We start from the raw sequence: 18,553 nt of genomic DNA on the forward strand, positions 1-18,553 counted from the left end.
GTCCAAAGTTCTGCATGTTAGGTCAACTGGTGATTCAGGGTCAGGGTTTTTCTGCCTGTTGTCCTGTCTGAATATTATGTATAATGAGTTTAATACTACTTTTACACGTTTTTATAGTATAGTATACTACTATATACACTATACACTGTATTAGGTACATCTTGCTAATGCAGGGTTTGACCATAAAAAAGTTTTGGAAACATTCCTCAAAGATTTTTGTCCATGTTGACATGAGAGCATCACACAGTTGATGCAGATTAGCCGGATATACATCTATGATGATATTCTCTGATTCTATCGCATCCCAAATGTGCTCTGTTGGCTGAGATCTGGTAACTGTGGAGTCCATTTGAGTACAGTAAACATTGTTATGTTCAAGATACCAGTTTGAGGCATAGCCAGTGCCCTCACGCTGAACCCAAGAATGAATGGTCAGAGTTGCATCTGGTATAAAATCTTTGCCAAATTAAACGTGTGGATCATCAAGAATGAGATTTCCATACTAGTTAGCAACGAGCGCCTCCGGTGCAGTTGGCCAGCAGGGTACCGGTGGAAATTGTCCTGCTGTTGGCTGAAGACGAAGGAAGAGGAGATGGGAAAGGCAGGTGAGAGTAGGGACTTTAAATGTCAGGACCGTAGCACAGGACGAGGGCTGGCTGATATGATATAGAGAAAGGAGTTTTCAGGAGACCAGGTAGATGGGAAGCAAGGCCAGGAGTGTCTGAGGTGGATTCAGACTGTTCCACCATGGTGTGGACAGGAAGCGAAATGGAATAGGAGTAATCTTGAAGGAAGAGTGTATGGATAGTTTTGTGGAAGTGAAGAGAGTTTCAGACCAGGGTGGACAGGATTAGAAATAGTGTATCAGCTCAGGTTGAGCAGTTTGGAGACAAAGTTAGAGAAGCAAGGCTGATGGTTTGGACATGTGCAGAGGAGGGATAGTGAAATTGGAAAAAGGATGCTGAATATCAAGCTGTCAGGTTGGAGGAAGACCTCAACTGCGAACTTTTGAGGCTGAAACTTGAGGGGGAGAAAAATGTGTGTTTAAGACCGTTAAAAATGAAGTGCAAAACGTACGATTAGAACACGCAAACATCATGTTGGATTTATTAAGTCACAATTTCAGTTGTTTCACAGAACAATTTTTCTTTTTGTTTGAATGCTATATTTGCAGCTCCTCTTTAATAAAGCACCCCAACAGTTTTTCACTTGTTGAGACTTATCGTGCTGTGTGGAAAAGAAATCCCATGTGTCCTTTATGGTTCTAATTGCACATCAGGTTCACCACAGAGGTTACAGCTCTCTGTGTTGTTACAAGTATTAAATTATACGGCTGTCTAAATGAGAAGCCCTTAAATGTCGAAGGCCTATCAGGCTTTTTGACATCTATTGTTAAAGCTGTAAGACATGCGTGTGCCGCAGTTCTAACGAGGGCCAATGGGCTTGTGTTTCTCTTTTGATTGCGTATTTATTTTTAGCAATACTTTAGCTGCCCTGTTATTTAAACATCCAGCACAGCTCAAGAACATTAACTGCCATTTTCGCTGATTTTATTTAGCCTTCAGAGCCTTTGTGGGGGTTTTTAATGTTCTTTTCTTTTCTTACGACCCTTCTTTTCATTCACTTTCACCTTTTCTCTTGCCAGGCATGGAACACGGTGTGCAGGAGAAGTTGCAGGTGCAGCAAACAATGGCGTATGTGGCGTGGGTGTGGCCTATAATGCTAAAATTGGAGGTGAGTTAAGCACACGATTGAGATGTTTAATTCGGCAGAAGGTTTAATCAGTATTATACTCATTTAAATGAGTTTATGATAATTTCACTTAGAACTGATACAGAACAAAATACGCATTCACCATTAATAACTTGGAAGTTAATGTCTTTCTTCTAAGATCTCTGGGACTTTGGGGTTTGTGTCAGAACGACAATTTCGCAGCAGCTCAGGCTTCGCATTATATTAATGATCCAGTGATAGATTTTAAAGCTAATATCCATAATGTTTTTTTCTGGACCGCTGACTCTCATTTACTGACTGACTGACTCTGTATTGTTCAGATGTACAAGTGAGAGTGTGCTGCAGAGATAGGCAGTATTATGCAGTGAATGGTTCTTTATCCAAAGCCTGTGAGATGAATTGCTTTTGATCATTTGCTGCAGTGTTTCTTGCCTGGAAATAAGTAGATCATGACTTAATTAAAACTCCTATGCTCCGGTAAAACAAATAAAATGGTCACTGTAATGATTTCATCCCTGCATTTAAAGCGGTTAGGTTCATGTTCAATGTTTATGAAAGGCTCAATCTCATTTTCTTAATTCGTGTCAATGCCTTCATTGTGCTGCCCTCCACCTTTATTTGGCTCTCCACATAAAATGTAATATTTTTTTTAATTAATTTATTTATTTTAATCAAGTTGGATTTCCAAAGTTAGTTAAACTGTTGATACATATTCATATGTTTATATGAAAGTTAGTCAAAATTAGACTCTTTGGGGAGAATCTTTTCCAATCAGTAATTAAGCTGTCAGCCTGTGCAGATATACGTACAGAAAGATGCTGTATGTAGAGCAGTTCATTCAAATTAAATCTGCGAAAACAAATCAAGTCTGGAAGGATTATTTTTCCTCCTGAATATTTTTTGTGTTTGATAAATTATTCCAAGAAGGCCTTTAGTAACTTTTGTCATCAAACAATCTGTCAATGCCATGATGGCAGCCAACAAGACTCAGCGGAGCCGGTGGAGCCCTGAGCAGCCTGTTCACAGATGTTACTCATAACTCTCCTTCTTTGTCTTCATTACCATTCATCTCCCGACAGAGCCGCACATTGGCCCCGCTCTCATAAATTATTCCTCTGTGAATCTGTTCACGTCACGGCATCAGTGGATTGCTTATAAACAGCTGTGATTCGCTCCCAAGCACTCAAGTTGTGTGTGTTTTTTGTGTGGGTGGGTATGCGTGTGTGAGCAGAAGCAGTCGTGTTTGCGCTAAAGCTAAAATATGTTTGTCCTTACAGAGTAATAATTAGCGATTAGTACTTAAAACCTGTAATTGACCCTACTTAGCTCACTCTGTGTTTCCTCTCCATCTACTGTACTTGGTTTCCTTGTGCCTGCACACACACTCATAGCTGCACCGGTAGCTGCTACCTGTGACTTGATAAAGCTGCAGGGAATTCACGCAAGTGTCTTACTCCGGAATCATCAAGCCGCAGGAAGCTGATGAGAATTGTTACGACAGTAATTACCTTTACTGCTGCGGTGCAGCCCTCGCGTAACGATCACAGAGCAAACAATGTGCTTTATGTTGCGTGTTTAGCGCAGTTACGTTTGCTTCGGGCTGCTTAGTATTCAAAGATGTGTTGCACTGAATGCCTGCGCCAACTCTGTAATTACAGCCTTGGTCACATCCCCACTGGTGTATGTTTGTTCCTACGGGGTTAGGCAGGTTCGTTAGAACGAATTATTGAAGTCTTAATGCGGGGACGTTGTCAGTCTTAGTGTATCCTCTGAGGTCCGGGGGTCCTCTAACAGTAATGGACCTTATTTGAGGGTGGGTTATTTCACGCTTCTCTACAGCTATTAATGTTCAGAGGAATGATCTGAGGCTGCTCACATCAAAGACTCAGACAGGTTTGCGTTCAGGTATGATGAAAGGTGACATGCGGCGCTACCCTGTGGACACAGCAGACTGCTCAAGGCTCTGTAAACTCTCAGCTCATTTTTACCTGTGCGTGTGTGGCTTTCTCTCATCTGCAGACTCTTGGATTCTTCTGCTTGTCCTCTCTATAGGTTTTGGTGGGGTCAGGAAGGTTGGTTTAACAACCCCCTGGGATTTTGTTTACATGATGCTTAAATGGTGTAGTATCCACCAGAGCAGCATCTGTGGGTGAGCTTTGTGTGCTTACTCATTAAAACTGAGACTCTGTGAAGTCTTGGTTTTCTCGTGAAGAGCTTGGTTTTTCCGCTTTTCAGTTTTGTTGTGTTTTTCTTTTTCCAGCTGGAGAGAAAAAAAGAAAAGAAAGAAAGTTTACGTTCTAACTGATTCGCTTGACTTTTTTTCTTCTTTTTCTTTTTATCAACTTACGCCTGTTTTGTCTCTAAGGTATCTCACAACTCCCTCTGCCGTCTGTCACGCTGTCACTATTTCTTCATAACTTTCTCTTCAGTAACCTTATCTAAACCCTCCATTGTGTTTGTTTTTTAATAGGAGTTCGTATGTTGGATGGGGAGGTGACAGATGTAGTGGAGGCTCAGTCTCTTAGCCTGAACCCTCAGCACATCCACATTTACAGTGCCAGCTGGGGCCCGGAAGATGACGGCAAGTCTCTGGATGGCCCTGCCAAGCTGGCTAAGGAGGCTTTCCTCCAGGGAATCACCAAGGTCAGTCAGAGCACAAACATGGTCTTTTAATTTACTAATGTCTTGCATTTCCTATTTATAGTATCACTATCAAAGTCACATCACCTCTTTAGTGTAATAAATCAACATTGTGGGAGACTCATATTTACTTGGTTTATGATGAGACGCCATCAAGCTTAGCTCAGCTTAGCTTACAAGCTGTGATCAAAGGGCTTCACAATTACACACAAAATTAAAAAAACAGAAATCATCGTTCATTTAAATTTAGCTGTAGATTGCTTCCTGTGCAGAAGCAGTTTTAACCACATACCCGTGCATCTGAATGTCCTCTACCGCGTTTGCTGAGGCTCTCTTTAATTTGACTTTTATTTTGGGAATGAGGACAAAGTCACAAGGAGCCAGTAAAGTAAAGTAATGTAGGTGGTCTGCAAAGACTTTGTTGCTGAGGCCCAAAAAAAACTCCCTTTCAATGCACTTTGTGTCAGTGCGTGACGGCCCCCAGTATACTTCAGTTTGTTTCCGCTGAATGTTCTACCTCAGATGTTACAGTGAAACTTTCATTGACAGTCTGACCCTGGGGGACACATTCACGGCGCGTAAGTGAGTGTCAGAAAAACGATGACCACGCTCCTGGTTGAGCTTCTTACCTGATGCACCGCCTTCAGGCTTGGACACAGCAGACGCTTTCACTAAAACCAGCTTTTTGATCTGTGGGTAATAGCCGGAGACTCGGCTCTCATCGCAGCTGATGATGAATCTCAACATGAAAGCCGGGTCAGATTGACACAGAAGGTGGTCTTTTTTTATTTGCCAAAGTTTGAGACCCAAGGTGAAATTGGTCTGAAAAAGACTTCCTAGGAGTTATTTAAAAATGCCAGCTGTGTCCGAAGCAGTCCAGAGGTGCACAAGAAGACGATCTTAAGCGAGAGAGAATGTTTTTGGCTCAAAAGATTCAGTGCAAACATTCAGAGTGGTTGATTTTTACATGAAACTGTTTTTATTGCATCACTGCTTGTTCTGTGTGCCTTTGCTTTCCACAGTGATAAATTACTGAAATGCAGAAACCTCCAGATGCAAAAGTGTTGGAGATGGTTTTGGGCTCATGTTAGGCCAACAGAAACACAAAACAACAGGGACACACACTTTAACACAAAGACCAGCTGCATTCTCTGATAGTTGTCTTGTAGCTGGTCCCAAAAATGTTAATCAGTGAGTTTCAGAGGAGCAGTAGGTGGATTTTGTTGCTTTTATATAAAACTAGACTGCTTGTTTAAGCTCTTGGCTCACTTTGCAAAGAAGGTTATAAGTCAATCCAATCCGATATATTTTTTATTTTATAGCAGTTATAGAAGTTAAAGGACTCAGGTAGGTTTTACCTTTTTTCCTTAATAAATGAAATCAATACTTAAAACCTTTGTTTAAAAAATTGTTTCAGTGCTGTGAAACATGCAACTGTGAAAAATATTTTTTGAAAACTAAAAAAATCAAGAAGTGCACAAAGACTTTTTCACAGCAGTGGTCCTTTCAGGCGTAAATCACCAAAAAGTAATCAAGCGAAGCCTCGTGATTCCCAAGCAGCTGGTGATGGTAGGAGAAAAAAGTTTCTCTTTTCCAGGAAGAACACTTTAATAGAACGAGTCAGAAAAGTTCTGGACAATTTTCCACCTGTACAGTCAGAGCATATTACTTTTTAATTGATGATGGCTTCCCAAGACGGAGGAGAAGGACAAACTCAAGGTTAGTTTGCAAAATTGCCCTCTGCTTAGTCATTCAAGCTTGAATAGAATAAAAGATTAAACAGTTTGGACTATTATCTAAGTCTAATACCACCATTTTTCATGTGTCAGTATGTGGCATCAAAAGACGTTATGAGAATAGGCTAATGATAAATGTGAGATGGGAGAAAACTGAAAGAGAGGAGCAGTCACTGATGCGGAACAACAGTTACATTAAAACTCTGCTCTAATTGGCATATAAATTAATGAAAATTTTCAGTGAAACCGGATGGCTCATTCACAGAATCCCATAATGCAAAATGCTCCTGATATCATGGTGTGTTAGCGAGGAAAAAGTGCCTCACAGCAACAAAGCAGGAGCTGACTGGTTCAGTGTGTGTTCTCCTGGCAGCGAGATAACCCTTGGCACTGGACTGTTATCGTCTGGCTTCTGTAACCTGCAACCAGGACAGCGTCAGGCCATAAATTAAGAGTAGTATGCACAGCTTCTCTAGCTTCTACTGTTAGGACACAGTTGATTTGGACTGCGTCGCCCAGCAGATGTAGTCTTATCCTGGATTCCTTTGAGAGATCATTTGCGAGATGGGGATCTGGGAATCCATTAAGAAAATTAAATGGATAATCATTTTAAAAACGTACTGAACAAGCTTAGTTAAAATTTGTATTCGCATCCAATTGAATTTCCTTTGTACGATTATGAGCTTAACATTTCTGTGATTAGCCGTGCCGGAGACGGGCAGTGTTACAACAACAGCGATAAGGAATAAAATATTCCAGCATCTTATCTTTACTAGCAAGATACCAAGAAAATCAGTTAATTTAGTTTTATACTTGATGTAAGAACACAACAGTGATACACACTGGTCTGCTCAGTCAGTATGATTAACGATGAAAGAGGGACAAAACAGAGGAGCGGAACAGGCAGTACAACACGTGGTGCTCTTAAAAGAAAAAGTGAATAAAATAAATGATGGCACATAATGAGAGCCCAGAGTAAGTCCATTAGCAAGGTACAGAGGAGGAGTTGGTAAAAGAAAAAAATGTGACTGAAAACTGGTAGATTTTCTCTCTCTCTGTGTGTGTATGTGTGTATGTGTGTGTGTGTGTACGCGCAATGGCATACATCTGTTTTTTTTCTCACCTAACTATTTTCTAACTGATTAATTTTCTAATGACAGAATGTAATAAATATTCAGTGGAAATATGAGCTGTGGGTAAAATCAAGTGAAAAGTAACCTTTTAAATTACTGGCAGTTTTTTCTTCTTTTAAAAACTGTGTAATAGATTTCCAATCAAAAACAAAGAGAATACGTTTTAGCACCGTATAAACCGTATATTTTCCGAGTGTACTTTTTACAACCTAAAAAATAAGATCAGCAATGACAGCAGTAGGTAAGAGTTGGTAATCCCAATTAAAATACGAGTCTGTAAGACCTTAGGAAAGGGACACTGAGTGTTGTTGTCAACCCAGAGCCTATTACAGAGCTGTGGTGTCCTGACAGTCCCGCTGTCTCTGTCTCTGCATCCAGCTTGGCCTCAGGCGGCAGTCATCAAGAATGGGTCAGCGGGCCTCGGGCTAAATATCACCAACATATTGAGAGAACGAAGGTCAGCTTTTGTAGGAAATGGGCAGACACAAATAGAATAAAAAAAAGAAAAAGCAGTAAATCTGTTCTAAAATGCATAAGCAGAGCAGCAATGCCAAAATTCTGAAAAGTGCACAAATTCTCTGCGATTTGTATGCACTTTAGCTGCTCCAATTTCATACCAACTAGAGGCGGTCGATCGATTTCTGGGGCTGTCCAGCAAATAAAGAGTTACTCTGATCTAATCAGCTGGAGACAAATGTAGCATTTGTGTGTCTGGTCACAAATGGAGCAATCAAATCTTCGCTTGTATTCCTGAGCTGACAAAGAACACCCTTTGTTACTTTGCTAAAAGGGGTTGGTGAAATTTTAATCCGAGCCAAGGATTTCTTGGCTCTTGTCGTCATTCCAGACCCAGCTGGACCGAATGTACGTATGTCTCAGATAGTGTGTGTAATTTAGGAGCACAGTCTCTCTGCCAGATATCATGTTGTCATTTATCAGCCCTGAAATTATATTCAGCTTGAATAAATTTGGTAATTACATTTCCTCTGTTTGTTATCTGATGTTCTGCTGCAATAAGTCGTTTGACATGATGATGTATTAATAAGAGTTGTGCCTACAGCGCCTCAGTGTTTCTAAAAGAAAGCACATTAACGACAGGCCGTTTAAGTATGGAGACAAACGTCTCTGTCAAAGCCGATTTTTCATACTTGAACCAGCTCCTGATAGCTTCTCCCTCTTAACCTCGTCTGTTCCTGGACTCCAGCCACATGAAGGTGTATGTTTCTGCACCACAGGGACGCAGCGGCCAGGGCTCCATCTTCGTCTGGGCTTCGGGTAATGGTGGCCGGGAGCAAGACAGCTGTAACTGTGACGGCTACACGAACAGCATTTACACCCTGTCCATCAGCAGCACCACGCAGTCCGGCAACGTGCCGTGGTACAGCGAGCCCTGCTCCTCCACCCTCGCTACCACCTTCAGCTCTGGAAACCCGGGGGAGAAGCAGATAGTAGGTGTTCACACACACACGCTCACGCTCACATGCACTTTAAAGATCTCAGATTTTGTGTAGGATTGTTTTTAATACTTTGAATCTTTGGCACCTTGTAAATGTCAAGTTTGAAAGCACAGCTACACGTCCCGCTTACCAAACGTTCATGCCGACGCATCCAAATTGAACCCGTTTTGAGTGTTTATACACATTAATGTTGTGTCTCTCAAATAGAAAAAAAAAAGACTTCAAAATGTCAAAGTCTGAGTGATGTGAAACATACAATGAGCAAACCTGACAAACACTGAGAGATGCCATGATTCCCTCGAGCTGCTTGTCACCCAAAGAAAGACTTGCTTCAGGGACGCAGAATAACATAAAACAACCATAAAACTGCCATTTCCTCCAAATTACACCAGAGGCGTGCTGCAGGCAAGTAAACACAACGCCAAATGAAATGGGTAGAAGTGAAGTCATTTTAAAATATACATGAGCACTTGCGTTGTACTGTTGCTTTAGCACGCAGACGCTGCCATTTGGTCCAGTACCCAGTGAGTTTATGCAATTTCCGTTTGTCCCAAACTAGTATTTATTTTCACTCTGTTTGATTTCTGTTTCTCACAATCTAACATGCACTACCAAGTGGCTCATTTTGTGAGCGTATTTGGTCACCTCCATCTCCAGAGATTACACATTTTTTTTCCCAACTGGAGCGAGAGAAAAGCAAAACATAAATTCCCGTTTTTCTAACTAAAATGGCAGCGACGGCACTCGGCTGTAATTAACTTCATCTGTTGTGCACACCTAGATGGAATAAAATGTGGCTGTTTGCCAAAAATAAACACATTACCGCCGAGTGGCACAAAACACAAAGTTCACTAATTGGCCTTCATGGCACAGTGTGCTGTTGCTACAGAGAAAAAGTAAATACGCTATATTTTCACAAAAATAAGGCTTTCAAATAATTAAGTGGCACAATTAAAGCACTGATTGTTATTTTAATAAAGGTTAATAATGTTTTCTTATTTTGAAATGTTATGAATAATATGTGCACAGGTTAAACTGTAGCCAGAGCTACAACTAGTATGTATTTATTGTAAATGTAGATGTTTTTTTTCCAGTTCACTCAATGAATTGTTGCATATTCTTCCTCATATATTCCTGATATTTGTTGTCGTCTCTCTTACCTGTGTTATGATGCTCTGTCATGTCAGGTGGATTCTGAAGTGGTTGCTATGACTAAGTACCGTAATTCCCGGACTACAGAGCGCACCTGATTAAAAGCCGCATGCTCTAATTTTAGAAAGAAAATCTATTTTGTACTTGTACAGGCCGCACCGGATTTTAAACCGTATGCTTTTCACTTGTAATATGAGATATTTACACAGAAATATCACACGTGAGGATTTTTAACGTTTAATTTAATCCGTAAGGTAACATAAACATGGTAACTTAAACGTTATGGTAACTGCAAATGCTTTTTTTCCTCAAACAGCGCCTGTAACACGGCTACCTTTAGGTATACATATGTATCGGTAACACACAAATTACGTTGCTTATGGTTTTTTTACAGAACAGTTCACAAACAACATTACGTCGTCTCTTAACAACTGGTAAAAATATATACCGTATATATACTACTTATCAATGTTATTGGTCTACTGTTACCAGGCAAAATGTTTTTGGCCGCATGAAAAAAAATATGCATTAGCCGCCCGTCAGTATAAGCCGCAGTGTTCACAGTGTGGGGGAAAAAGTAGCGGCTTATGACCCGAAAACTACGGTAGACCTGAAATGGCGATCTGTCGTGTACTCAGATGGTGCTTTCTTCTGTTGTTGCCTCTTTTGCTGTGTTCTTTTAGTTCTGATCCCTTTGGCAACTTTTGTGCCAGTTTTAGTCACACTTCACCAGATTGTGCAAACAGAAGCTGCTTCTTCACATTTGTCAGTGTTGATGTGGCGTGCCTTCATGTCACACTTTCATATGTCCTTGAACCTCGAGTCCAGGTGCCCCGTGGGCCTGGCACCATGGGGATTCTGCCATCATCTATGTCTCACATGGCCAAACCGGCACATGTGGCATTGCATAAGCAGCTTTTGCATGCTGGGAGTTTGAGTTTTGTAGGGCTCTAGTTTGAGATATTTTGTCCTTCTATGTGATTCCAAGGCTTAGACGACTTAGACGAAAGCTGCTCTTGCTTCGTGATGGGACTATGTCCTCCAAGTAGTCACTGCAGTACAACAGGTGCTCTGTAGGCAGAGATTTTTGTTGCTAGAATTAGCTTTGGTTTCCACACTGAGTTTTATCCACATCCTGACCCATGACCGTGGTGTTTTTGATGCTTAAAGTAAGACCAAATTCATTTCAGGCATGTGAAAACCTATTAAGAACCTCAGAACCGACAGCATGAGTAACTATTCCAAAGTCACGAGCAAACATCAGCTCATAGATCTGCTGCTCTGACTTGCTCTGACTTTTGTCTTGGCTGGTAATATTGCCAAGTTGAACAGTTTGCCATCAGATCTGGTGTGCAGGAAAACAACATCTTGTGAGTGTCAGAAGGAATTTTGTAGCAGCGAGAAGAAGATCCCAAACATCGCGAATGCTCAGATACTTTCAGGAGCGTTTCCACTTGCAAGGCAGCTGATGCCCTTTTCCAGCTCGTTCAGTGTTGGTTCTGCATCTCACTTTTCCAGTTAGCTGAGGAACAGTGTTTAGTGCAATTTCTGTGACTTTGTTCTCTGTGCCATATATTTCAACATAGCATTCCACCAATCTCTCCATCTGTTTATCTCCACCAGTGATAAACTCGCCAGCTTTGGACTTGAGAGGAGCTTTTTTGGAATCTGTTGGACCCGTTCCTTTCTTCATTCCTTCAAGCGTACCTCTGATGTTTCCAGTATCAGTACCTTGTGTGCATTTCACAGCAAAGCTGCACCTGGTATTTATTAGCACAGCATCTAGTTTAGGGCTGCCACGATTAGTCAACTAGTCACGATTACGTCGACGACTGATTTAATAGTCGTTTGAAGCTTTGTAAGATCACAAAAGAAGCAGGAATAAGTAGTAGAATTTAAGAGTGTAATAACAAACTGAAACAGAAGATGGCAGCACTGCATGTACAAAGATGCCAGCTGCCGTTAAACCCCGAAGAAGAAGGAGAAGCTGTGTCCCAGAATTCATAGCGCAGCCCAGCTCAGTTTCCAACAATGGCGGTAGCTAGTTAGTTTTAATATTACTCGTATTATTCTTTCTGGGTCACAAAATAAACTTTTAACATATTTTTAGGCTAGAATGTAACTGTGTAAACCTCAAATATCTGCTCAGTTTATCAAGACACCACATATTTTTAAAAGCGCTCTGATGGTTTTGAGACGTCTGTTACCCACTAGCTCAATAGCTAGCCGGGGGCAAGGCTCACTAGAGCCCGTGAGAACACCTGACTCAGGTTAAACATATATAAGTCACTTAGATAACTTAAAAATGTTATTGTTTGGCTTTTTTAGTATTTTATTTGTTCCTGAGTAAATCGGTTTGGCTGAGATTAAAGTTATAGTTTTTACACAGCTGAATAAACGTCAAGCATACAACTGATTATCAGAAGTGTGAGATGCTGGAGAATATTCTCCAGCGTCCCGTTTTTAGATAGCAAGGAGTTTATTAAACTTCACCAAAACAATCTGCAAATTTCATTAAAATTTAATAAACTATCATCTTGTCTTTATTTTTAGTTAGCACATACCTTAAACACTTAAAGCTGTAAGCTAATGATAGTTATATAAGAGCAGATGCATGCTGGTGCAATAAGCTATGTCCAATGGATACATGATCTGATTAGTCGACTAATCGCAAAAATAATCAGTGATTAGTCGACTATCAAAATAATTGTTTGTGGCAGCCCTAATCTAGTTGAGCTGTATGTCTGCCAGCTCTCAGATCTTCTAGGCTTTGCTTCTGCTTGAACGAGGCAGGCCTTATAGCTTTTATCAGTGGCTTCATTTCTGGCCATCAGCATCTATGCAGTGAGCATTCTTCCTCCTTTTCCCAAACACTATGACAGTTCTATCATATGTGATGCTGCTTATGGAGCCCCACAGTTCAGCTGCGTTTTCAAAATCCTCAACATTTTGTGGAAGATTTTGATTTAGAGTATCCAGATTTTTTCCCATTTGTATTTGATTTCATAAGAAGCAGGTGTTGAAGTGTGCAAGGGTTTATATTCTGGAATAATGAGGTTTCTCTGGTTGTACTCTCAGCTTGCAGCACCTAATATTCCTAAAATGAAATCTCAAAATATAGTAACCCTATTAGTCCTTCATATACTTTGTGGTTTTGGTGGAAGTTGTCCAGTTCGGGAGACATTAGCCGTAGCAGTGTCTGCCTACGCTTGACTATAATTTAATTTAATGGATTTTGGCTTGTGGCACATATTTGTGAATGAATGAATTGCAGAACCATAACCCAGCTATTGTGGGCAGTGTGATTCACAAAGAATTTTCTTTTTTCTGTATACAACTGCTTTTGTTGGCATTACAGCTGTGTACAGAGTGCCAGCAACATTAGCGTTTGCATCCTGTCATGAGCCTGAGCCACTTGTCACAGACACAGTTTTCTCTTAAATGAATCACCTCACAACAAGGTGGTTGGGTTTTTCTTTTGTAACAGGATCATATTTCGTGAGGGAGGCTGAGTTTTTCAGGTGTATTTTTGGCCATAAGCCGATTGCCATTTAGTTCTATTATATTCAAGAGATGGCAGACATCCCTATAGATGTTATCTCTAAAACTGAGCAACTCACACCAGAATAGTCTCGATAGATAAATATCACTGAATCTGATCTGGGATCTTTTTCTACTTTTAACCTGCTATATGGAAAACTGAATTTGTCTAGTTAGTAAAAAAAAAATCTAAAAATGTCGAGTTTTCAGAATCATAAAACCAAAAAAATGCCTAAAAAGAAGCTGCAGATAGTCTGAGCTGTTATTTACAAAAGATTTCACTCAATATTTTTTTTTAAAAATTGAATCAGTTAACTTCCAGCATTTAATCTGTTAAATATTATTGTTTCAGTGTTGTTCTGTCCAGGTCCTATAACAGCTGGCCTGTGCAGACACTTGCCCTCCCTTTGTTTACCCCTCTGACACATCTTTCCACAGATAATGGTCATTAACGCCACAATCTGTCAGGCCAGAAGTTGCAAACCAAGAATCTGTCTCTAACCTTCATAGACCACCTTGCCTTTGGCTTCTTTGTCATTTCTGACATGTCCTCATCGTGACCCAGACAGCCCTCATTAGCTTTCTGGCACTTGCAGACACCAAGAGGAGAGATGTACGTGGAGTGCTAACATACTCTGTCTCACCACAGCTTGACCTGGCTGGGCTGATTTGGCTGACCTTCATTACCCCAGGCGTGACCCCTTGGCAGGGATCCACAGACCTGAGACTGAACCACCTACTAATTCTCACCTTCTCCTCTTTTCCATCGCACATAGCTGTGGGGAGAGTTCCTATTGTCCGCGGCCCTCATCTGTCTAGCTCTTAGTTTCTCTGCCTGTGAGCTTCACTCATGTTGAAGTGGGCAACTCAATGTGTCAAATCAACTATGTCTGTCCTCCTGTACTTATTTACACCTTCTCTCTATCCACTTGCCTCTAAGGTGACCACCGACCTGAGGCAAAAATGCACAGACTCTCACACGGGGACGTCCGCGTCGGCACCGCTCGCTGCTGGGATCATCGCTCTGGCTCTGGAGGCCAAGTGAGTGCCCCTGTATCATCTGTTTCTACATTAGGGAATCAGAAATCTAAAGCCTTTTTTTAACTTTATGCTACTGTTAACTTAGTTTATTATGATCCACTGCGTGCTACATGTGGGAGTATGTGCGTGGACTCACGTCTGTAAATGCGCAGACGTCTCTGGGAAGGCGGCGTTGGCCTAAATCCCAGCCAAGAAATTCTTTCCACTCCAGATTAAGCTTTTGATAATTGGTTAATTAGTGAGACAAATCAGCAGCTGCAGCCCACACAGACATCTGAATACCTGTAGGGCCCATGGTGAAGATTTTAAACTGGTAAATGTCTCTCATTATTGCTCACTCAAGACTCCAGGTGTCAGAATCCAAGTTTCTGTCAGCAGCTCTAATGTGTTCCCCATTATCTTGAGTCATATCTTGCATGTGTTAAGTCAGTTTTATCAGTAAGCAGTGCTTTACTGTGCATAATTCTCCTCCTTTCCACATTAGTGATTTGCTGACAGCTGTCAAATCAATCCAGTAGTACCACACAGCCAAGTTTCAGTTCTGGTATGCTCAGCGTCTCTGGTTTAACACCGCACAAGAGTCAGTATTTATCAGTGTATAGCCCCCCCCCCTCCCCACTCCTCCTGAAGCCCCTCCTGACAGGCAGCAGTAATAACAGGGTAGCTAGTTTATCAGTCTGGGACCGCACTGGAATTCACAGAGATGGAATCATTTAATAGGCAGAGTGTTTTGGCTTTCTGGTGTTTTATTATTTTATTATTTTCTCCTTCGCTCTTGGCTGAGGTGACATTGAGTGGATCGGAGGATCTTGTCCATTAATAACACATGAGAGGATGTGAGATGTGAATGCTGATGTGGAGGTTGGCGGAGGTGATGCACCACAGTGCAATTCCGTGTTTCTATTTCTGACAACTGTGGTGTTGCTCCCGGTAAAGCTCTGTGATTATCTTAACCCACGGAGCAGTTTTTCTTAGTGGTGACTTAAAGGATTCTCTGTTGGATACTTACAGCTAGACCCCTTAATAAATCTATATGAAGGGAAAAAAATTACTGAGCTTCAACTATGTTGGAGGTGACCCTGTCCCCAACTCACAGAACCTATTAGAAACTATCATTACAGATAGGCATAGACTGTCCTCCACGGTTTTGTTTTACAGTGTTCCCTGACCTTTCAACACAGTAGGTTATGATGTACCTTTAATGCTGGTATTTTACGCCCATGTTAAAACCTTTATGTGAGTCCATAGCTTTGTTTTAGTTGAGTGGCACATCCCTCAGGGTTCCCTCCACTTTCAGTGTAGTATTTCAACACTGTACGGTTGTTCTCACTGTATATGCTCAGATGGATCACATTTCAGGTGTTTTTACAGTCTTCTGACCTTTTCCGTGTCCCATTGCTGCTCACATTTCCCGGCCTGTATTGTTGTACAGTTGAGGTCATCAAAACCTGACATTTCTCATAATGTGCATAATAGGAAGGTATTAGCCTCACCTATTACATGGGAGAATGTAAATGTGATTATATTTCTTTCTTCCCTGTCTGCGCAGTATGAACTTAACCTGGAGGGATATGCAGCATTTGGTGGTGAGAACATCCCAGCCCGGGCGTCTCAGCGCCGGTGACTGGAAGACCAACGGAGTGGGGCGCAGAGGTAAAAACTCAATACAGTTATTAGACAAATCAAGAGCAGGTGGTAACATGTGGAGTTATGTCTATGCCTCAATCCTGAGTACAAATGGAAAGTTCACTAAAGCGCTCTTTTGAAAATGCCTTGCTTGAGAGCACTTTGGACGGCTTTGGTTGCTATGATACGGAATATGTGCAGATGTGTTACAAGTACCTACCTGACTGCTGCTTAACTGGTAAACGCTTGGTGAGCTAAATGTACCTCCAAGCATTATTTTTATAGTAATGTCGCAGCAGTCCAGGGAAACAGGTCTGTTACACACATGCATACTTGCAGCAGCAGAAATATTCGTTTCTCTTACACTGTTGTTCAACTTTGTTGAACAAGTAAGCTGTGATGGTTGATCTTTCCCTCCAGATGGCAGTATAGCCCAGCCAAGGGATGAGCATTTATTAGCAATTATTTACATTTTACTCAAGTAAATTTAAATGTTCATCTCTGTTTAGAAAGCTACCGTAAGATTCTGGTTATTACAACTCTTAGCACTTGGTATTTCTTTGCTATTTCTGTGCTATTTCTATGCCAGAGTGGATTGATGCCCAGTTTCCCAATAACATGCATTTTTTCTGATTCAAGTTAAGTAACCAAGTAACTGTGAGATTGTGTTAAAATTATCATATTTTTGATCAGTTTGCTATTCCTATGCAGTGCAGACTAGGGCTGCTCAATTAATCGAATTTTAATCTCGATTGCGATCCGGGCTTTCAACGATCATTAAAAGTGACTGAGCCGATTATTAGCCCCTCCCTCATGCTTTACTCTCGCGCTGCTCCGTGTGGCAAATCGAGCGCACCTCTCTGCATTTCGAACACGTGTCACAACAATTAAGAGGAGGTAAGCTCGGAAAGCTAAGCAGAAGTTATTTGGAGAGGAGAGTGACTGCTGTTGGTTGAAAAGAGAGGTAAAAAAAAACTTCAGTGGTGTGGAAACATTATGGGTTCGCGGAGTCAGACGTGGATCAAGTAAACATAGTGTGTAAACTTTGCTACAGTGTGGTAGCTGCACCACAGAGTAACACTGCAAAGTTCACTAAACATAGATGTTTACATTTTTCATTAATTTTTTATATTGCAAACATTTGCACTGTTATCAGTATTTGCACACTATTTTATATTATTTTTTGACCATCTTTAAAGTCATTATTCAATACATTGTTATTGTTAAATAAATATCGTCAAATAATCGAGATCTCAATTTCAGTGAAAATAATCGTGATTATCATTTTTGCCATAATCGAGCAGCCCTAGTGCAGACCACTGAATTTAACAAAAAATGTAACAAAAAAAAAAAATTGAAATGAAAATGCAGTTATTTAACACTTTTCCTGTCATGCATAATGTTGTAAGCAAAATATTAATTATCTGGTTAAAGAAAAGAAAATGCAGAAAACAAAGATGTGAATGGCTATGGTGGCCCTCATGGAGCCATTGAATACCATAGGTTGTACTGATGAAGTGTGAGCTACCATGTACATGTGGACAAGAACTGATAATATGAACTAACATATTTTTAAACAAATTATATCCCTAATTGTTTATAATGCATACGTTTTAGTTTGTTATGCAAAGAACTTGAACAAATGGAAATCTCTTCTCTGCTCAAAGAAAGGTTTCGTCTTGCTTGTTACAGTTCGGCTATAACCATTACTTAACACGACCTGGCTCAAAGGTTTGTGGCCTAGTTGGTGCCGAGTTTAAGGCAGGCCAATCCGATAGGCTGAGACACTGGGTGGGTATATCAGGGTCTGCTTTGGAGTGGTTCGAATCTTATTTGTGTGAACGATCCTTCTCTGGGGCTAACTCTAAGTACAGATCCTCTTCTATTTCTCTTACCTATGGTGTGCCACAAGGTTGTGTTTTAGGACCTTTATTGTTTTTGTTGTATTTACTCCCTCTTCAGCAAACCTTCTGAGCACTTTTATGGACATTTCTTATCACTGCTATGCAGATGATATTCAGTTATATATCTCCTTTAAGCCACAAGATGTTTCCAAGCTACATATATTGCATATACTCCATTAGAGGTTGGATGGCTGATAATTTTCTTCAACTTAATGAGGAGAAAATAAAGTCCTTGTTTGTGCTCCCGATAAATTTGTGCCCATGGGTTTGGAAAATCTAGGTCCTCTTGCTAAATTTGCCATATCTTCTATTAGGAATCTTGGTGTAACTTTTGACTCAGCTCTGACTTTGGACGTTCATGTTAAATCTCTGCTTCGCTCCTGTTTTTATCATTTAAGAAACAATGCTGAGTCCTATTGTGTCACGCTCTGAACTAGAAATGATCATACATGCATTTGTTTCATCTCGTTTGGACTATTCTAATTCTTTGTTCACTTGTTTATGTAATGCCTCCTTGGAACGTCTGCAGGGTGTTCAGAATGCTGCTGCAAGGCTTCTGACCAAGTCTTCCAAGTACTCTCATGTTACAC

General features: G+C 40.8%; 1 protein-coding gene across 2 annotated transcripts in view; it reads left to right on the forward strand.

The window, feature by feature from the left end:
• The window catches only part of furinb (furin (paired basic amino acid cleaving enzyme) b), a 101,293-nt gene that overhangs the window by 74,044 nt on the left and 8,696 nt on the right, over positions 1–18,553 (forward strand). For both annotated transcript variants that reach the window (XM_087842961.1, XM_087842962.1), the window contains exons 7-11: positions 1,646–1,734; positions 4,205–4,377; positions 8,479–8,691; positions 14,333–14,433; positions 15,983–16,086. In XM_087842961.1, the coding sequence (XP_087699087.1) occupies positions 1,646–1,734; positions 4,205–4,377; positions 8,479–8,691; positions 14,333–14,433; positions 15,983–16,086 (680 nt within the window). The remainder of the gene's footprint in view (positions 1–1,645; positions 1,735–4,204; positions 4,378–8,478; positions 8,692–14,332; positions 14,434–15,982; positions 16,087–18,553) is intronic.

This window comes from Neolamprologus brichardi, chromosome 7 (genome assembly GCF_056152115.1).
Source record: "Neolamprologus brichardi isolate AB-2024 chromosome 7, ASM5615211v1, whole genome shotgun sequence".
In the NCBI taxonomy this organism is placed as follows: Eukaryota; Metazoa; Chordata; class Actinopteri; order Cichliformes; family Cichlidae; genus Neolamprologus; species Neolamprologus brichardi.